The sequence below is a fragment of the Columba livia genome, chromosome Z (genome assembly GCF_036013475.1).
Source record: "Columba livia isolate bColLiv1 breed racing homer chromosome Z, bColLiv1.pat.W.v2, whole genome shotgun sequence".
In the NCBI taxonomy this organism is placed as follows: Eukaryota; Metazoa; Chordata; class Aves; order Columbiformes; family Columbidae; genus Columba; species Columba livia.
This window is the reverse complement of record NC_088642.1, coordinates 52,711,037-52,730,098: the sequence shown is the minus strand read 5'-3', so window position 1 is coordinate 52,730,098 and position 19,062 is coordinate 52,711,037. Positions and strand designations below refer to the sequence as shown.

Genomic DNA, 19,062 nt, shown 5'->3' with positions numbered 1-19,062 from the left:
AAACCTCCCCTGGTGCAACTTGAGGCCATTTCCTCTTGTCCTATCACTTGCTACTTGGGAGGAGAGACCAACACCCTCCATGCTACAGCCTCCTGTCAAGTAGTTGCAGACAGTGATAAGGTCTCCCCTCAGCCTCCTTTTCTCCCGGCTCAACAGCCCCAGCTCCCTCAGCCGCTCCTCATCAGACTTGTGCTCCAGACACTTCACCAGCTTCATTGCTTCTCTCTGAACTCTCTCCAGCACCTCAGTGTCTTTCCTGGGGGGCGATCACTGCCCTGGTCCTGCTGGCTGCACTATCCCTGATACACAACAGGATGCTACTTACATTGAAGTGTAGAGTTTTGAGGCGCTGGGACATCTTTTCAGTTTCCAGCTGTCTGAAAGTTAGCTTTGCTTTCAAATACTCTTTCATTAAATAATTTTGTGAGTTTGCTTCTGAACGTAGGACTGAAATGGGGGGAGCGGTACTGAAAGCATGAAAATATGCGAAGTAAGAGTAAGAGGAGTTGCAAACAGAGAATACATAGTAGTGCTATTTACAACAGTAGCTCTGATCATGGAAGAGAAGAAGTGGATGCCATGAGGACCTGTTGTCAGTGGAAATATTCAGGGGGAAAAGCAAAAATTGGGAAGCAATACTTACAGGACTTGCCCTGTGTCACTGAAAGCACAGATTCTTTCAGGCTGACTTACTGCATTCGTCCCTTTCATTCCTTTGGTGGAAGGGAGGAGACTGCAGATGCATAATCTTCAGCAATACTTAGATTGAAATAGAATCCAGAGCTTTAAAGGTTAAGGACTTAGTGTTGCTTAACTGGTTCATATTTAATTAAGCAAAATGCAATTAAATTTATTGGTAATTAGAAAGACATTCTCAAATATAGCCAAAAAACTTTAAAAGATTCCTCCACAGTTGTTGGGGATTTTCCTATAAAATTGTACCCCATTTTTTAAGTAGTTGATCTAGCCTTTGTTTTTAAATGAGGTTTAAGCACTTGTGCTTAAGCTGTAATCAAAAGTATTTTTTCTTACGGTTTTTGCAAGACCTTTGCTTATATGTAATTGTACAATAAGTTTGATTATCAGTCATGAAATTTGGAGTGAAGTTCTTTGGCTAACATGATGACACTTTTTTCCCCATGCTAGTATGGAAGAACACCTTTACATCTGGCAGCAAACAACGGCATTCTTGATGTTGTCCGGTTCCTGTGTCTTACTGGTGCCAATGTAGAAGCTTTAACCTGTGTAAGTATTGAGAGACACTGTTAGGCTTCTTGCTTCTTTGATGTATGATAGTAGGAAACTAATTCATCTCTTAGAGGAGAAGGAAAAAAGGAGAATTGTTTAATATAATTACATTTTGAAATTTAAGAAAAAAAAATGCTAGGCTGTTGTATGTCCATAGCGTGAAAAACATTCCCTGTTGTCCACTTGTTCCCTTCTTACAATTGCATTTGAAACTGATTAGAGCACAGTACAGCTACCACTTCATCTACAATTAAGAATTTCTTCAGCCAAGAACTACTGGTAGTGCTGTGCTTTCTGTAGACGCAGTGCACCACTGTCATTAAGATGCACGTCATTTCACATCACATAAAGTTACCATACAAATGTATCGTACATATCTTAAATATTTTTCTTGCTTTCAGGGAATTAAAAAGCTTTGTTTTCATTGTGGGAGATCTGTGGGTGCATGGATGAGTGAACTAGCATGCAACTGTCCTTGTAAAACAAATAATTTATGACAGATCAGTCAGCACCACTGCCTCCAGTTAGCACCACTGAAGGTATTTTTCCTTCTCACTAAGGTGAGAAATGTCCTTATCCCAGCTGGCATATCCACAGCAGGAATGAAGTGTTTTTTGCTATGCACACCTCATACATACATTATAGGCATCATACACACCATTACCTGTGTTTTATTTTCAGATGCATTGAATCAGTTTACATTGCTATCACCACAACAAATGCATTTTCTCAGAAGTAACTATTTCTCTGTTGAAATTATGTTCTTATTAGATTTTAGTTGAGTCCAAGTTTTTCAAAGCTCTTCCTTACAAGGTATCCCTGAGATGGCTGAAATGGAGGGAAGTAGGAGAAAACTTCTGTTTCATTTTCTTTACCCATTTGATAGAAAATATGAACATTTTTGTTGTTTTTCTGTACATTTAGCACTGTGTTTTTTTCCACTGTGAATCTCATGCAACAGGAGGCCTGAACAAGCTTAGCATCTAAAAATGACTTTTTGATAACTACTGGATTGCAGATTGCTGTGTCCCCTGTTGGTAATAAAGAAATATGCATGCAGTGGACTTTGTGGGAAGTTCTAGAGATTTTTGTTTGTCACCTGGTTTAGTCTTTAGTCCCTTTTTTTTTTTTTTTTTTTTTTTTTCCCTCTATGTCCCATTGTGTATCCATATTTTCAGTACTACGTATTCTAGAGATAAGATAGAACAAATAGGTGATGGGACAGTTCTGGAGCTGTGTCTCTTCTTTTACACTATGATGGCTTTGTTGGTATAATTACCTTCGTGGACACTGTCCTTCCAACATAAAAGTACTTTTTATCCCTTTAGTTTAGACGAGTTTGAAGGAGATATTGAAGTAAATTATGCTGATACTAAATCTGGCAAACTGAATGTACATAACTATCCATTACTCTGGCTGTGTTGTGGCAGAGAGGAGGGAAAAGGAGAAAGACAGGAAGTGAATGTGGTGATTTTAAAAGCATTTCAGTTTTGCATTAGTTTGCTAGGTCCATTTTAAGCTGTTCTGAAAAGTCTTATTAACAGCTCTTTCTGAGCCACTGCAGTAGAGTTAATTACCTTTTTCTTCTCTCTGAATGCAATTTCTTAGGAGCTAACTTTTTCAGCACTGTTCAGTAACTGGGCTGCAGTATGATTTCCCTGCCTCCTGCCCAGGCTAAAATACATTTTATGACTAGTTTGATTTTTAATTTGATTGGACGAATGTTATTAAGTGACCTTAGGAAGCCTTGTGTTCTGGGCATATACAATCATTTCCAGTGTTTGAATATTCCCCAGAAATTATGTTGTACTCACATTCTTGGCTTCTCCTCACAGAAGTTCCTAAAATTGTACCAAGTTCAAAATTGTCAGATTGCTAAAAAATGTTGAATGATGATGCTTGCAAATGGCCACTTAAACTCATGACCAGCTCTTGCAGGCACAGCTGTCTGATTTGCAAAGAAGGATCCAGTCAGCAATTGCCACAAAATACTACCACCAGGTGTGAAGTATGCTTTCATGGATCCTATAACCAAGCCCTTTTCAAATACCAGCTATGCTTACACACTGCCATTCCAGTGTATAGATACCCTGTACTTTTCAAGAAGGCTTGAATAGGAAAATAGCTTACTGAAACTAATTTTCTATATTGCTTGTGTATACAAATTATATTACTTGTGCTCTACAGTTCTGCAGTGGACATCCAGAGAATTAAAAAGCCTCATCTTCTTCACAGTTTTGGACAAAAAAGGGAACTTTGTTCTGTTAATATCTTTTTCATGGAAGCAAATGCTTTTTCTACTTGTTCTCTCAATCAATAAATTGATCTTCCAGATCTGAGCCTAATTTTCAACAGACATGTGAGCTGAGCTGCTAGCATGTGTCAATTGTCAACATTTCAAAATGCTTTTTTGGGGGTAGATTGACCTAGAGTTCTTTCTGCTGTACTTGGTGCTTGTTGCTAATGCTCTGGAGTATCCTTTACCTACTCACAGGCCTTTCTGCCTGTCATGTTTACTGTGTGGTCTGACGACCATGGACTTCAACAATGATGCTTGTCAGGCAACACCCTTGCTGTGGTATTGCTCCATCAGGGAAGGTGAGCTCGGACCGGGGAGCAGACAAGAAGACAAAGCAGTGACATTGTCTTCACCAACGAGGGCCTGGTCCCACAGTACCCAAGCAAGGCAAGCAGGGCAGATCCAGTGATGGCCACCAGCTTCAGCCAAGAGTCTGGGTCACCAGACAACTCCATAACAATTAAGCAGGTCTGAGGTTAAGTCGAAGTCAGGAATTGGGCTCGCTGACCATGATCAGCCAAGGGTATAGTGATAGTGAGTCAAGTCCATAGTGAAGAAACAGATTCAAGGAAGTCAGGGACCTGTTCAGTGGGATATATGGCCACATGGAGGCATGTAGCTGCAATATTGCTCAGGTGAGGACCAAAGACAAAGTAGGTGTGCTGGCCCTAACCTCCCAATCCCAGTTAATCCGAAGTTCTTGCTGTATGAGAAGAGTGGTCTCCTGGCTGGGCAGCTAGCCTGCCATCAGGAGAACTGCTGGAATACTTCTAGTGCTTCTTGGCTTCTATAGGTGGACACTCCATTGTCAAAGATATTTATTTCATATGTAGGGATAATAATTACAGAAACCTCAGGGACAACTTAAGACAATGCAGGTTACACATGAAAAGCTAGTAAAATCAAAGATAGAAACTCAAGAAAAATGTATTAGTTTTCCAGTGCTACTTCTTAACAAGAGAAAGGTCTTACTGAGGGAGCAAAAGAAGCAAAGTGTTCATAAATTAGTTGCCTGTTACCAAAATATAAAACAATAGCATTAATGTTGTAAGAGTGAAAGTAGTGAGCAATTTTTCTTTCAGACTGTTTAATAGTAAACTGCTGACCTGTGAAACATGGGTAATTGAATGGCAAGACCAGAATGCTGAAGGCAGCTTTGCTTCTTTTATATTTGCTGATGCAATTTAAACCACATCCCTTACAATGTTCTTGCTTTCTGGAAACCTCCAGTGGCTCACACGTCACTGTCATTCTTTATCCGTTAATAAACAACAGTTACCTGCTGTTCATGTGAGTGAATATGCTGATGTGTCCCCATTTTGTGAACTGTTTAAACTTCTAGATCTGTTCAGCATGTAATAGCTAGCAATTACTTGCATCTGACGGCAATTCTGTTACTGCCTTGAGCAGCTGAGCTGTGTTGCACATGAGTTTTTTTATTGTGGGCAAAAGGAAGGAATTGCTGCTAAAAATTTGTGTTTTAACAGGATGGGAAAACAGCAGAAGATCTCGCCAGAGCAGAGCAGCATGAACATGTAGCCAGTCTGCTTGCAAGACTTAAAAAGGTTGGGAATACATTAATTTTAACTGAGGTGTTTGTGTTTTTAAGGTGCCAAGAAAAGTTTGATCATGGAAAATCGTACAATAAGATATTCATCAAAGCCATTCTAAATAGCTGTAGCAAAAGTAGTGGAATGCTGGAATGACATCTTTCCCCATCCCTGTCCCTCCCTCTTCATTTTTAGGATGAAATAATGCCCTCAGTTAAAGCTATTATGTACATATTAGGAAAAATGGCTAATCCTGTCTGCAGCATTGATTTATTTTATCCTGTCTCTGACAATGCCTAGCAAAGTATTTAGGAGAAACTGGAAAGTAAACTATTAAGAATTAGTGCATCCCACAAGAGGACTTAATTCCTCACCATCACCATTTTATTTAGACTGAGGTTATGAAGTATGAGGGATTTGTGCCTCTTCTGGAAACTGTAATACCACGTGGCATAGTTACCTAAGTTCTCAGTGTCTTTTTCTAATTCTGCTATTTCAGTATCTCCAAATCCCCTTACAACCAGAACACAAAGCTGATCTGGTCTTGTTGTAAGGCAGCAAATCTGACACATCTGATATGCATTGATTATTCTGGATAGGCAGCATCACTCCTGCCACGAAGGTTCAGGAACCACTTGCCTGGAGAATCCAGGTAGCAAGCAGATAAAACAGTCTTGTTTTAACTATGCTAATGGGTCTGTGGAAAACTGAAATAAATGACCACTTAGGAGCTGCAATAGAATATGGTGTGTACCAGACATTTCCAAGGTAAAGTAGAATCATGTCCTTTAGTCATTCAGTGAATCTATAATTGTAAGATTGTGAAATGTATTGGTGAAGATGTCAGAAAGTGCCAGAGTTCTGATTTCCTTTGCAATGGTATCTTTTATAAATGTTTGTTGTAGCAGGTTCTGTTTGCACAATTATATCCCTATACCAAACCCTTGCCTCTTCCTGTACGCAGGTGGATAAATTTGTGTTTTAGTCATTATATAAATACGGAATTAATATGAATTGACCTAGAACAAAAGGGAGGAGATCAGATAAATCTCTTCTGAAAGAGATGTTAGTAGATGTAGCTGTCTTCTTGATAGCAGAGTCTACTTAATTATTGAAGACCTGACTATATATGTGGGGAAACTGTATGACAATTATATACTTCATCAGAGTATAGTTTGCAACTGAGAATCTGATGACTTGAAATTAATGAACTACATCGAACCATTGAAAATATTGTAATACTGCTCAAAATAGTCAATATCATCTAGCAGAGAACGTACCTGACGCTTGTTTTATTTTCAATATCTGTGGAGGGTTTTGTCCCTTATAGGACACACATGAAGAATGTCCTGTCATAGTGACTCTTGGAAAGGATTCAGTATGAGCTATGAGGGTGTGCAGTATTTACATTGTGACTAACTTATTTAATAAATGCCTGTTAGTGAGGAAGGAACTAAATTATATGCGCTACTATTTGTGTCAAATTTCTCAGCTTAATTGCTGCATGCTTATAATTTGGGGGGGCTGTAGGTGCTCATTCAATGACTCATCCTACATTTTAAACTCAGTACAAATGTAGAACACATCTACTCTCTCATCTCCAAATGAGGGAATGAAGGCTGAAGCTACTGCCTTTGCCCTTCCACCTTTCTGCTATCTCCATGTTTCCTTAAAACAGGTCTTTCTGTGGTGAGAGACTTGATAGTTTGCTGCCCAGCACTGCATCCCTTTGTTGAGTTGATCTTCCAAACTCAGCTTGTGTGGGAAATAAGAGCATCCATGTCTGATTGCCTCTTATTGGGCAAAGGGTAAAGACAGATTTTATTTGTTCATTTTCAATTCTGTTTCCGGCTGGAAGAGAAGGAGTATCCTTCAGATACCACAAGACACACAAGATACAGAGGGGTAATGTGGGAGCCCAAGGTGGAAAGCTTTTCTGTAGGAGATGTGATTGGGTTTGAGGAAGGCCTGTGTAGGAGGGTGACACTGCAGCTGTGGAAGAGACAGTGAATGCACACAGGGCGAACTGTGAGAGGAAAAATAAGTAGGGAGGCAGATCTATTTAGGCCTGAGAGTAAAGAGGGAAACCAGCCTGGAGGGTGTACACTTGTAGTAGAGGGGTAGAAAAATGGAAAGTGGATAGTACGCGAGAAGTATTTAAAGGTAAAAAAGAGTAATTGCGTGGGGAAAGGAGAGGCAAGAGTGATTTGGGAGAAGCAGTATTTATCTTGCAAAGAACTGAAGTGGAAATAAAGAGAACTTGGTGGAGGGAATGGGAAGAGTACAATTCTCCTAAATACAAGAATTACAGAAAAGTTAACATGAAGGAGGGAAATGCGCATTGAGTTTTCAGATTGCTCAGGTGGTAGCCATCACTGCAAAATTCTTAAATGCTGCATGTATATTATATAGAATTCTGGATATTGCTTATGCTGCTGTGACTGACAGGTAAGGAGAATTGCTACTGAAAAAGGCTAGCTTTTCCACCTTTGCTCTCTCCATCAGAGGTCAAAATGATCCCATTCACTGATATTGAGCCTGAAGTCACATTGACTTCCATGAGACTCAAGGTGGCTCTAGAGAGCAAGCAGTCAGCTGTGCCTTGTCTGCCTGTCCATTCCCTTCTGCCAGTAGCTGATAACTTGAATGATGAGGCAGATGAAGGAGCTAATCCACATGAACACCAACCTGACAAGAAAGAGTTATCTAAACCTTAGGTTTTGAGTTTGCTGTGAGGCAGAATTTCCCTGCCACATGATAATTTCTTCTTCGCTTTGAATTTTAGGATACGCACCGGGGGCTTTTCATCCAGCAGCTGCGGCACACGCAGAATCCACAGCCTCGGATCAAACTGAAGCTGTTCGGATACTCTGGTGCTGGGAAGACAACCCTTGTGGAGTCTCTCAAGTGTGGCTTGATACGAAGCTTTTTCCGAAGACGTAGGCCTAGACTTTCCTCAACAAACTCAACCAGATTTCCCCCATCTCCTTTGTCTTCCAAACCTTCAGGTATGTCTTCAAAGATGTAACATTTGAATGAGAAAACATTTTCCTCGTAATCTGTGTAGCTCCTGAGGAAGAGCTGTTGGGTACACTAGAAAAGGCAGGACAGGCTTAGTTTGTAAGAAACCAAAGCAAAGCAGAGAGGGTATTTTTCTGTGCGCAGGCTCGTGCCTAAAATAAGAGCGGAGAAAAACATGGGTGTGGAGGGTGTAGGAGTAGGTTTTGTTTACTCATATGCTGCATAAGTGAACTTGGACAGTGGAGGACAGGACTTCTGAACAGTGTCGTTTATTTTTCACAAGAAGTCCTAGGCTAGAAATGCCACTGTCGTTGTCAGATTCTACTATCATGATTTTGGGGTTTGTTTTTTCACACAAGCTAACTCATCACTTTCAGAAGCTCAACTTTAAACTGATGTTTAGAAGCAGCCTTACTACTTAAGTTTTAGGTGGGGTCAGGATTACCTTTTTATTTAGAAACATTTGGATATTACTTGCAGGTTTAGGTGTCCTTCGTTTTTTAGTAATGTCAGAACATGGCTAGTAGTAGAATTCATGTCTGCTTTCTCTCTAGTCACCTTACAAAGGTACAAGATACTTGGGGAGTGACTTGACAAGAGATACCTGGCACAGGGATTGTTATTGCAGTTGCTCTTCACCTAGAACAAGGGGCTCACATCTGTGACAAAAGAATAAAGAAATTTACTACAAGAACCATTGATTTATTTATCTTACATTACTGTGCCACACAAGGGGAGATAAGTCACTCAAGGCACTACCTGGAGGCAGGTGCAAGAAGGTTTTGACTAAAGACAGGTTTGGGTGTTTTTTCATATATATTGTTGGTATTATAACCAGAGGATAGGTGTTATGGGTTAATACCATCATAAAATCAGACAGGACTGCCAGTCATATTGGCAAATAATTATAGAAATAATGATGATTTTGAAGCATGCACTTGAAAATAGCTTACCTAGGTATAAAGCCAGAAACTTGTGCAGTTCTATGCAAACAAAGCCAGCATGGCGTTGTTTTAAACTTTTAATTTTTGGGGTTTTTTTTGTTTCAGTATCTGTTCTTTTTGGATGAAAATCAGCGTATAACATGTAAATAATGTTGTGAGTTGAATGACATAATCAGATAAACATTTAAACCAGTACAGTTTGGTCTAAACTTGATTATGTGCTGAGGATTGTTTAAATTCTGTAAAAACAAGTGTGTCAAGTCACTGTGTTTTTATTTACAAGAGTCTAAAAATTTAAATATTGCACCAGAATATCAAACATGATAGTTTTACAGCTGACAAGTAGTTTCTTACTGTATTAGAACCCAAATATTGGACTTCAGCTTCTAGTGGAGGAAAGAAGTGTTTACTTTCTCCACTAGATGGTGCAAGTGCATTAAAAACCCTTTCATTTCTCTTGTAGGGAATCTGAATCACACATGAACTAAACAGATTGCTTATTAGAAAAATAATTTTGATTATGGGCCTGCTCTTCTCCCCCACCTCACGAGAAACAGTTGTTTCACAGTGATGTTTTTATCCTTACGTACAAGAATCAATTGTATGAAAATGTAGTATTTCCATGCCAATAAAAATAACCATGCTATAAAAACACAGCTCTTAGCTAAAAAAGCAGTATATCTTTGCCACATTGAAGAACTTTAACTAATGAAAGCTTTCATTCCCAAATAATACATTTATCTTCTCTGCTTCTGACCCAGAGATATATCTGCTAAAAGGCAAGAAGTGCTAGATAGGGTCACTCTAATTAATTTTCGTTTTCATCATTCAGAATAAGGATGTAGTTGTGTATGCTCACAGCTTGGTAGTCATCTCCTTTCTTTGAAAGCAGTTTGGTTTTCTTAATCAGCTTTTACACCTTGCATACTTATTCTGAAGTGACCGGGTTGTGATTTTCATACAGTTTGTAATCTCATTTTCCTTTCCCTGACCCAGTTTCAGTGAGCATTACGAATCTTTATCCTGGTTGTGAGAATGTCAGCGTGAGAAGCCGTAGTATGATGTTTGAGCCAGGCCTGACCAAAGGGGTGTTAGAAGCTTTCGTTTCACCTGCTCATCACTCTCACTTCTCTGCTGATGACCAGTCCACCAAGGCCATTGACATTCAAAATGCCTACTTGCACGGTAAGCAGAGCCCTGGGACGGCATGCCTTAATGCTGCGGGACAGTTAACGCTATGCTGCTTGTTTCTAAAAATAAATTTTTAAAAATCTGACTTAATATGGTAGAGAATCCAGCACTGGTGGGGTTTGGTTTGTTTGAGCAGAAAGTAAATCTGCATGAGGTTCTGTACCTGTGATACACATAGGAATCACATGTGTCAGATCCTTACAATATCACATATAAATGCTCTTGAGATGAGTAAGTGGGACAGGAGGAAAGAGGGATTTGGTATAATAGGGGTGAGTTGGCAGACTGGCTGCTAGCATGAAGGCTCCTTCACCTATACCGTGTGGTGTTTGGCAGTCTTATCAGATTTAATCTATTCTCCTCTACCCAAGTGTCTGCACCATGTAAGTGGTTCCCAGCTGTATGAAGGACCTACCATTCTCACCCCATGACATGGCTGGAGCATGTTTGGTGAGTCCTGGAGCTCATCGAACATGATGACTGGAACTTCTGACTTAGTTTTGTCTTTTTGAAAGGAAGCTAACTGCTTTGCACTTGAAACAAGTTAGCAATAAGAAGGGTCAGTCAGGAGAAGTTGTCACAAGTACATATGTGGTGTTTGACTATGAAGACCATATAAAATGGTGTATATACACCACCAGGCATCCTAATAGCTATATATATAGTTATATATATATATACATACATATATATACATATATATATATATATATATGTATATATATATTAAGGTCTCTCCCAGTAGGATCCCTTCTTAATACAGAAAATGTTTTGCATACCTTCGCTGCAATCTTGAGGCCAAGTTAGGATTAATCAAGATTTTACTTTATAGAGAAAAACCTGTTTATGAATGCAGTATATGCATACCAGCACATGCAGTGACAACCATTTGTCCTAGATGCTGAAGGGTTTGGCATGTAGCTAAAGCTGCTTGTTTCTTCAGGCTTATTTCCTCTTTTAGTGTAATTTGAAACCAAGTCAGATTCTGCAGTGAAACAGAGTTGTGCAACAGACTGTCAGAAGAGGTTTCTTTTCTTTTTCTGTCCTGTCTTGATATAGAAGGAAAGTGTGCATATGGGTGTACTCTAAATAGCTGTACTCATAAGAGCAAGTTTGAGGTTTCTGGCTTCTTTTCTTCTAGAAGTCTGAGGTGCATCTTAATCAGCATTCATTTAAATAGAGGTAGTACAAGTACATCAGACTTGCCCTAATCAGATGGTGAGTCTGGGAAGTGCCATACAGTGCAACACACTCATACTCTTCTCACCTGAAGCTAAAGGACATGGCAAAAAAGCAGCGGGGTGCTGCTGGAATCATTAACGTGCTGATTCTTCAGTCCTGATTTAACAATGTGATGTGAATGATACAATTCTGTAAAGCAAAGTGGCTTCTTTGAGAACACCCTTCAGCTGTTTTTAATACCAGTGGTGGTGAGTTAAGGAGAAAAATTAATAAAAATGTTGAGGTTTTACGGGTAAGCAGGAAAAGAATGGAGGACGTTATTGTTGTTTTTCAAGGAAATTAGAGGATCTGTTGCTGTTGTGCAAGGCAAAGGCCAATTTAATGTGTAAAGCTGTATGCATTTGACACACAGGTGCTCCCTTGTGGCATCCACCTGGATGTCCTGGAGAAGTGAATGTGAGAGAGGAACAACAGATTCTGAGGACCCAACTTCTCTTTATTCATGATTGCATTTTCAGTCTTGTTTTCTCCTATGCATAAAGGTTATTTTTGTGAAGTTTAAATCAAATTAACTTATTTGTTTGTCTTTCCGTGGTGGAAAGATGCTTTGTGCTTACTGACGAAGTGTGATCTCTTCATCTGTTTGTCTGTTTTTCAGGAGTTGGTGATTTCAGCATCTGGGAATTCTCTGGGAATCCTGTATATTTCTGCTGTTACGATTATTTTGCTGCGAATGATCCCACTGCAATTCACATAGTACTTTTTAGTCTTGAGGAGCCTTATGAAATCCAGTTAAACCAAGTGACCTTTTGGCTTAGTTTCCTGAAATCATTAGTGCCAGTTGAGGATCCAATAGGTATGTTCTTCTGCCTGTTAATGTTCTTGTGTTTCTCTGCAACTTTGTACATCCCCTGTGTTGAGTGCTGTTATGTGTCTTCATCCTCATGCATTCAAACAAACTACACAGGGTTTCTTAGAGAAAGGGAATTTTATCTGTGGAACAAGTCTGAAGAGCTGTACACACCACTTAGTCCAACTGGAAAGGGTCATGATGTACAGCGCATCCTCTTGTGGCACTGGGATTTACATCTGTAAATGGCAGATGAAGTTTTTTGTCAGATAAGCTGCATGGAAAAGTGTTTCAAAGGGTTGGATGCATTTAAAAACAGGTTTAGACACACTGCTTAAATTGTGCTTATGTCTAACCCCATTTAACAGTTTGCCAGCATAAATTAGTCTTGTCAGTAAAAACAGGACGGAATGATTTTGTGCAGTGACATTATCTCTCTGTGCATGCCACTTCAATATGTTTAACCAGAGCTGTATTTGAACTTCAGACATATTAACCTTTGGTACATCAGGGTGCACAAAAAAATTAGTAAATTTCACTTTGTATATTCTCAGATTTTGCACAGATTTTAAGTAAGTTTGCTTGTTTTATATTCAAGCTTTCTAACTGAAAGTCACTTGGCAGGCAAACAATTTACATACCTTTTTTTCATTAAAAGGTCTATAGATCTAGGTGTAGATACCATGTAACTTGTTCGTGTTTGTAGCTGATCCTTGGTCTGCAGACCGTGACCGTTTCATGGGTGAACCACGCTCTGACACATCTTAGTGCTGTCAACTGAAATGTTATTCCAGCCAGTGGATCTAACTCAGCATTCATGGACATTTATAATGCTGCTAGGGACTCACCAGATGAGCATATCCAATACTTACATAGTGCATGGAGTATTTTCCCTCTCTTTTTGTCTGCTCGATTCTATATGCCTTATCTCAGCCAGATAATGATGAGCCAAGGCCTTCAGTTTGCACTTAAGGCATCTGCATGTCTTTCATTTTCCATTTTAGGTCAAATCACAAGGCTAACAATGTGAGCATTTGGATCTAACCAACATGAAATTTCTTCTGGAAGTAAAAGCACAGAAATTTGCATTAAAGTATCAAGGCTGAAAATCAGGCTGATTTGCAATGGCTGAAAGCATTTCGTGGCTCCTCAGTCAAGCAAGGACACTTAGTTCTTGATTTGACCAAGTTAGAATTTGAGTTAATTGTTCTTCTTGCTGATCTAGTTATCAGCATTATTTAAATAATTTACTTAAATTAGTGTATATACTGGTCAGCTCAGTTTTGTACTATTACAAATATCTCAAGTAATACGTAGTAACTTATTTAGCAGAAAACTTAAACTTTTGGCATTTCCAGTCATTTTGGTTTAAGTCCTTCAGCTGCCAAAAAAAAACAAATATTACTACCTTGAAATATTTACCTTGAAGTGCTATGCAGAGATTTGGGAAGATGTGGCATTTTATGAATGAATCAAGATTCTTTAGCTCTTAATTGTTGATAACTTCAGTGACGTAAGCATATTTCTCCCATGTGATGTTTCATCAGGCAAAAGCAGCAGGATTATATGTACTGTCTTCTTAAAAAACAGTCTGACAATGTCTCCTCTTTTCTGGAAGATCGGTTTGAGAAAAGATTGAAAAGTGTGTGTTCCGTACTGTCACCTCATTCATGCCATTTGTATCTTTTTTTCTCATTCTTTTTCATGGTTTCTGCCAGGCTTTCCTACTTAACTCTCACCTAAGTGAGAGGTCATTGTTTGTGTAAGTACTGCAAAATAGCATTCATACCACCATATGAATGTTCTAGACATTTTGTGTTCCTCTGCTTTGCACCTGTAGTATTAAGGACCATCCAAAGATAATGAGAAACCCTTTTAAGATGCTGTTATTTGCAACTGGTTTTTCTCACGCTGTTATAGTTTGTAGTTAATAGATATATCATTAGTGTTCTTGATTAATTTTTTGTTAAAACAATGAAGTGATGTAATATCGATGTATGTGGTGATAATAATCAAGGTGTATAAGCACAGTATGGCTATGCTTAGAGTTGGTAAATGCACTGCAAAAGGAATTGGTATGAAGAATGTAAAATGTACTGCTGCTTTCCTGGCTCGGTAAGACAGCCGTCTCCGCAGGCTTGTCTCTTAGTAATGGAGTGCTCTTGTTTCTCTTCTAGCATTTGGTGGAAAGCTGAAAAGTCCCCTGCGTGTCGTTTTGGTCGCCACACATGCTGACATAGTGAATCTTCCTCGCCCTGTTGGAGAGTTTTGGTATGACAAAGACATGTCCTTGTTGAAAGAAATCAGGAACAGGTGAGTGGGGAGTTTATTTATACATGTCAGTTGGAAAGAGGAAGTGCTAAAAGACATAGAAATCAGTAAAAGGTTTTTATGTGGCTTAAGTTTTATGATATTGTGATATATTGAGTATGTTCAGCAAGCTTATATTATGGAAGAATTGCAAAAAATTACAAATATTACAGTTAGCAAGGTAAATTTGAGAGCAGCTACACTGAGGGATATGGGACAGGCAAAGAGTAAAGTCAAGACCCTGAATTTTAAGAAAACAAACCTCCATCTCTTCAAGGAGTTAGTCAGTACAACCCCCTAGGAAAGGGACAAAGGAGCAGATCTGACAGATCTAAAAAGATATTTTCCATCGAGCGCAAGAGCTCTCGATCCCCAGGTGTAAGAAATGGGGTAAGGAGGGCAAGAGGCAAACATGGCTGAGTGGAGACCTGCTGGTCAAACTAAGGAGCAAGAAGGAAATGCACAGGCGGTGGAAGCAGGGACAGATGTCCTGGGAAGAGCATAGAGACACTGCCCGGTTGTGCAGAGATGGGGTCGGGAAGGCCAAGGTGCAGCTGGAGCTGAACTTGGCAAGGGACACAAAGAATGACAAGAAGGGCTTCTACAGGTGTGTCAACCAGAAAAGGTCAAAGGAAGCGTAACCCCCAAGATGAGCACGACTGGAAAGCTGGTAACGACAAATGAGGAGAAGGCTGAGGTACTTGGTAAGATCTTTGCCTCAGTCTTCACTGGCAAGCTCTCTTCCCACACCTTTCCAGTGGATGAACTACAAGAGAGGGACCAGGGGAGCAAAGTCCCTCCCAATGTAAGAGAAGATCAGGTTTGTGACCAGCTGAGGAACCTGAACACATATAAGTCTATGGGACCTGATCATACACATCCCAGAGTCCTGAGGCAATTGGCTGATGTAGTTGCCAAGCCATGCTCCATGATATTTGAAAAGTCAGGGCAGTCAGGTGAAGTCCCTGGTGACTGAAAAGAGGGAAACATGGCAACCATTTTTAAAAAGGGTAGAAAGGAGGACACTGGGAACTACTGACCTGTCCACCCCACTCTGTGCCTGGGAAGATCAGGGAACAGATCCTCCTAGAAGCTGTGCTAAGGCACATGAAGGATAGGGAGGTGATTTGAGACAGCATGATGGCTTCACCAAGGGGAAGTCCTGCCTGACCAACCTAGTGGCCTTCTACGATGGAGTAACTACATCAGTGGACAAAGGAAGAGCTATGGATGATATCTATCTGGACTTCTGTAAAGCCTTTGACATGGTCCCCCACAATATCCTTCTCTCTAAATTGGAGAGGTATGGATTTGATGGGTGGACTGTTTAGTGGTTGATGAACTGGCTGATTCGTCACACCCAGAGAGCAGCAGTCAATGGCAAAATGTCTGAGTGGACACCAGTGACAAGTGGTGTCCCTCAGGGGTCCATACTGGGGCGAGTACTGTTTAATAACTTCATCAATGACACAGTGGGATCAAGTGAACCCTCAGCAAGTTTGTGGATGACACCAAGCTGAGTGGTGCAGTTGACATGCCCGAGGAACAGGGTGCCATCCAGAGGGACCTGGACAAGCTCAAGAGGTGGGCCCATGCAAACCTCATGAGGTTCAACAAGGCCAAGTGCAAGGTCCTGTACCTGGGTTGGGGGAACCCCCAGTATCAATACAGGCTGGGGGATGAAAGGATTGAGAGCAGCCCTGTGGAGAAGGACTGGGGGGCACTAGTAGATGAAAAATTGAACGTGAGCCAGCAATGTGCACTTGCAGACCAGAAGGCCAATTGTATCCTGGGCTGCATCAAAAGAAGTGTGACCAAGTGGTCAAGGGAGGTGATTCTGCCTCTCTCCTATGAGGACAGGCTGAGAGAGTTGTGGTTGTTCAGCCTGCAAAAGGCTCCAGGGAGACCTTATTGCAGCCTTTCAATACTTAAAAGGGGCCTATGAGAAAGATGGGGACAGACTTTTTAGCAGGGCCTGTTACGACAGGACAAGGGGTGGTGGTTTTAAACTAAAGGAGGGGAGATTCATTCTAGACATGAGGAAGATATTTTTTATTATAAGGGTGAAGAAACACTGGCCCAGGTTGCCCAGAGAGGTGGTAGGTGCCCCATTTCTGGAAACATCCAAGGCCAGGCTGGATGGAGCTCTGAGCAACCTGATCTAGTTGAAGATGTCCCTCCTCATGGCACTGGGGTTGGATGAGATGAACTTTGAAGGTCCCTTCCAACCCAAACTATTCTATGATTCTGTGATTCTGTACTGTCTGTCGTAGTAAAACATCATAGCATAATCAGTAGTTAAACTTCTTCATTATTCCTTGAAGAAAAATACCTCTTGTGTTATTTAAGACTGAAGTACAGCTGGATTAAGAAACAAAACCGGATTTGGGACCAAGTAAATAATTTCTTACCTTTTCTCTTTTAGATTTGGAAATGATCTGCAGATTTCAGACAAGTTATTTGTCTTAGATGCTGGAGCATCTGGGTCTAAAGACATGAAGCTTCTCCGAAATCACTTGCAAGAAATAAGAAGCCAGATAATTTCTGTAAGTAATGTCCAATGGTCTGGTTTGGGCCAGCAAAAATGTGAAAATTGTGTGTAGTAATTTACTGTAAATTTAGCACTTATATTGTGAAACCTAAAGAAGCAAGTGGTATATCAATTTTTTGGGAGCATGCATGACAGACCTGGTGATAAACAAACTCCTGACATCAAAGATTCAGTCAGCATTTTCAAAATTTTAAGTATTTCGCACAGGCCACCAAAATGATTTCTCTTGAAAGGAAACAGTTTGAGAATTTCAGTTCAAAGGTACAGTTTTGTATTTTGAATTGACAGTAATTGGATTCCCGTGTTGACCCTTTGTTTTTTTTATTTTTAATCCTTTTTTATCAATGTGTTATTACAGAGAAATGGAATATATTTCAGGCAAATAAGTTGTTCGTTGAAAGAACACCAGAGTAGAACAGTTCCCTCAACTGTTAGAAAGATAATTCCCGATGTAGATCTGTGAACTGATTATCTGTTCACTTTTTATTGCAGTTTTTTACTGAGAAATATATGCTTGGAGTTGCATTTATGTGCATAGGTATATGTATATGAGACTAAAGGTAAAACAGGCATGGTTTGATGTCATCAGCATCAATCTACAAGACCTCCATACTGGGGGTGACCCAAGTCAAGTTGTTTTGTAGCCTGTGCGACATAGATTTACATCTCTTCATACCAAAGGCCCTCTTACTTGTGTGACGTACCAGCAAGACTTTCTGCAGCTACTTTTTTTTTTTAATGAATTAAAAGTGAATTTATTACTGAGTTCATTCTATAGGATGAGGAAAATGTTTTGGTTTTATAAAAAATTCAGCCTATTTTACATTCCAGACGGTCTCCTGATTGAATAAGCTTTTCTCCTCTGGCAAAACTATCATAGCCGTGGTCACCAGCTCAAAATTTAGAGAATTTTGAGAATGAGTAAGAATTGTGTGCTGTGGCTTGAGAGTTTAGGATGAAGACATCAGTGATGTCGAAGACAATCAACAGACAAAAGTACCATCGTTACCACTTCTCTGGTACTCTGTTGTCCCACTTGTTGAAGTAAATTGTACAGATATTGATGAGTACAGATTTTAGTTAAATGCTGATAATATCTGGAATAAAGTTTAATTTCTAGATGCATGAAGTCAATTGGTACGTCTTGCAGTCACTGTTTCAGGTGGTCAACACATTTGACAAGGCAGGGTTATATAAACCCAGATTTGTTCCACATGTCAGGATTCCCTTGGTAATCACGGCGATCTTTGGAAAATCTGCTTATATCAGTGAAAAAGTTGTTTCTGGAATTCACTTCATGAAGAAAAGTTAGATCTTACAGCGAGTAAATGCTAGATGGAAGAGTAAGGGTCCGTCACATGTGAAACTCTTTACATGTGAATGTACATCATGAATGCATTAGACCTTGTAATCTCCATTCAAACAAACCAACCAAAAAACGCAACAGTGCCATTATTCTCAGCAGAGCAGAATTACAAATGAATGTTTTCTGTGTTTTTTTTAAGACTTGCCCAGCTATGACTCACCTGTGTGAAAAAATAATCTCCACACTGCCTTCATGGAGAAAAATGAATGGACCCAACCAGCTGATGTCCTTGCAGCAGTTTGTGTACGATGTACAGGAACAGCTTAATCCCCTAGCAAGTGAAGATGATCTACGGCATATTGCACAGCAGTTGCATAGCATAGGAGAAGTAAGTGTTTCTATCTGAATTGCATACCTTTGTTACCATGGCACTACTTTCATAAAGTATTGCTTAATTAGGGATTTAAGCAAGTGCCTGCAGTTACTTTTTTTTCTCCTCCCTCGTAGTCTTGTCATAAGAAGAAGGGACTGATTAATAAAGTTTTTTGTTATCTTTATTGTCTAGTGGCTCCTATTTCATTCAAGATTATTTCTTTGAGATAGGAAAAAT

General features: G+C 39.8%; 1 protein-coding gene across 2 annotated transcripts in view; it reads left to right on the top strand.

The window, feature by feature from the left end:
* Window positions 1–19,062, top strand: part of DAPK1 (death associated protein kinase 1) — a 92,076-nt gene that overhangs the window by 70,188 nt on the left and 2,826 nt on the right. For both annotated transcript variants that reach the window (XM_065045832.1, XM_065045831.1), the window contains 8 exons: window positions 1,147–1,245; window positions 5,035–5,112; window positions 7,883–8,105; window positions 10,059–10,247; window positions 12,094–12,291; window positions 14,463–14,598; window positions 17,021–17,141; window positions 18,652–18,840. In XM_065045832.1, coding sequence (XP_064901904.1) covers window positions 1,147–1,245; window positions 5,035–5,112; window positions 7,883–8,105; window positions 10,059–10,247; window positions 12,094–12,291; window positions 14,463–14,598; window positions 17,021–17,141; window positions 18,652–18,840 — 1,233 coding nt within the window. The remainder of the gene's footprint in view (window positions 1–1,146; window positions 1,246–5,034; window positions 5,113–7,882; window positions 8,106–10,058; window positions 10,248–12,093; window positions 12,292–14,462; window positions 14,599–17,020; window positions 17,142–18,651; window positions 18,841–19,062) is intronic.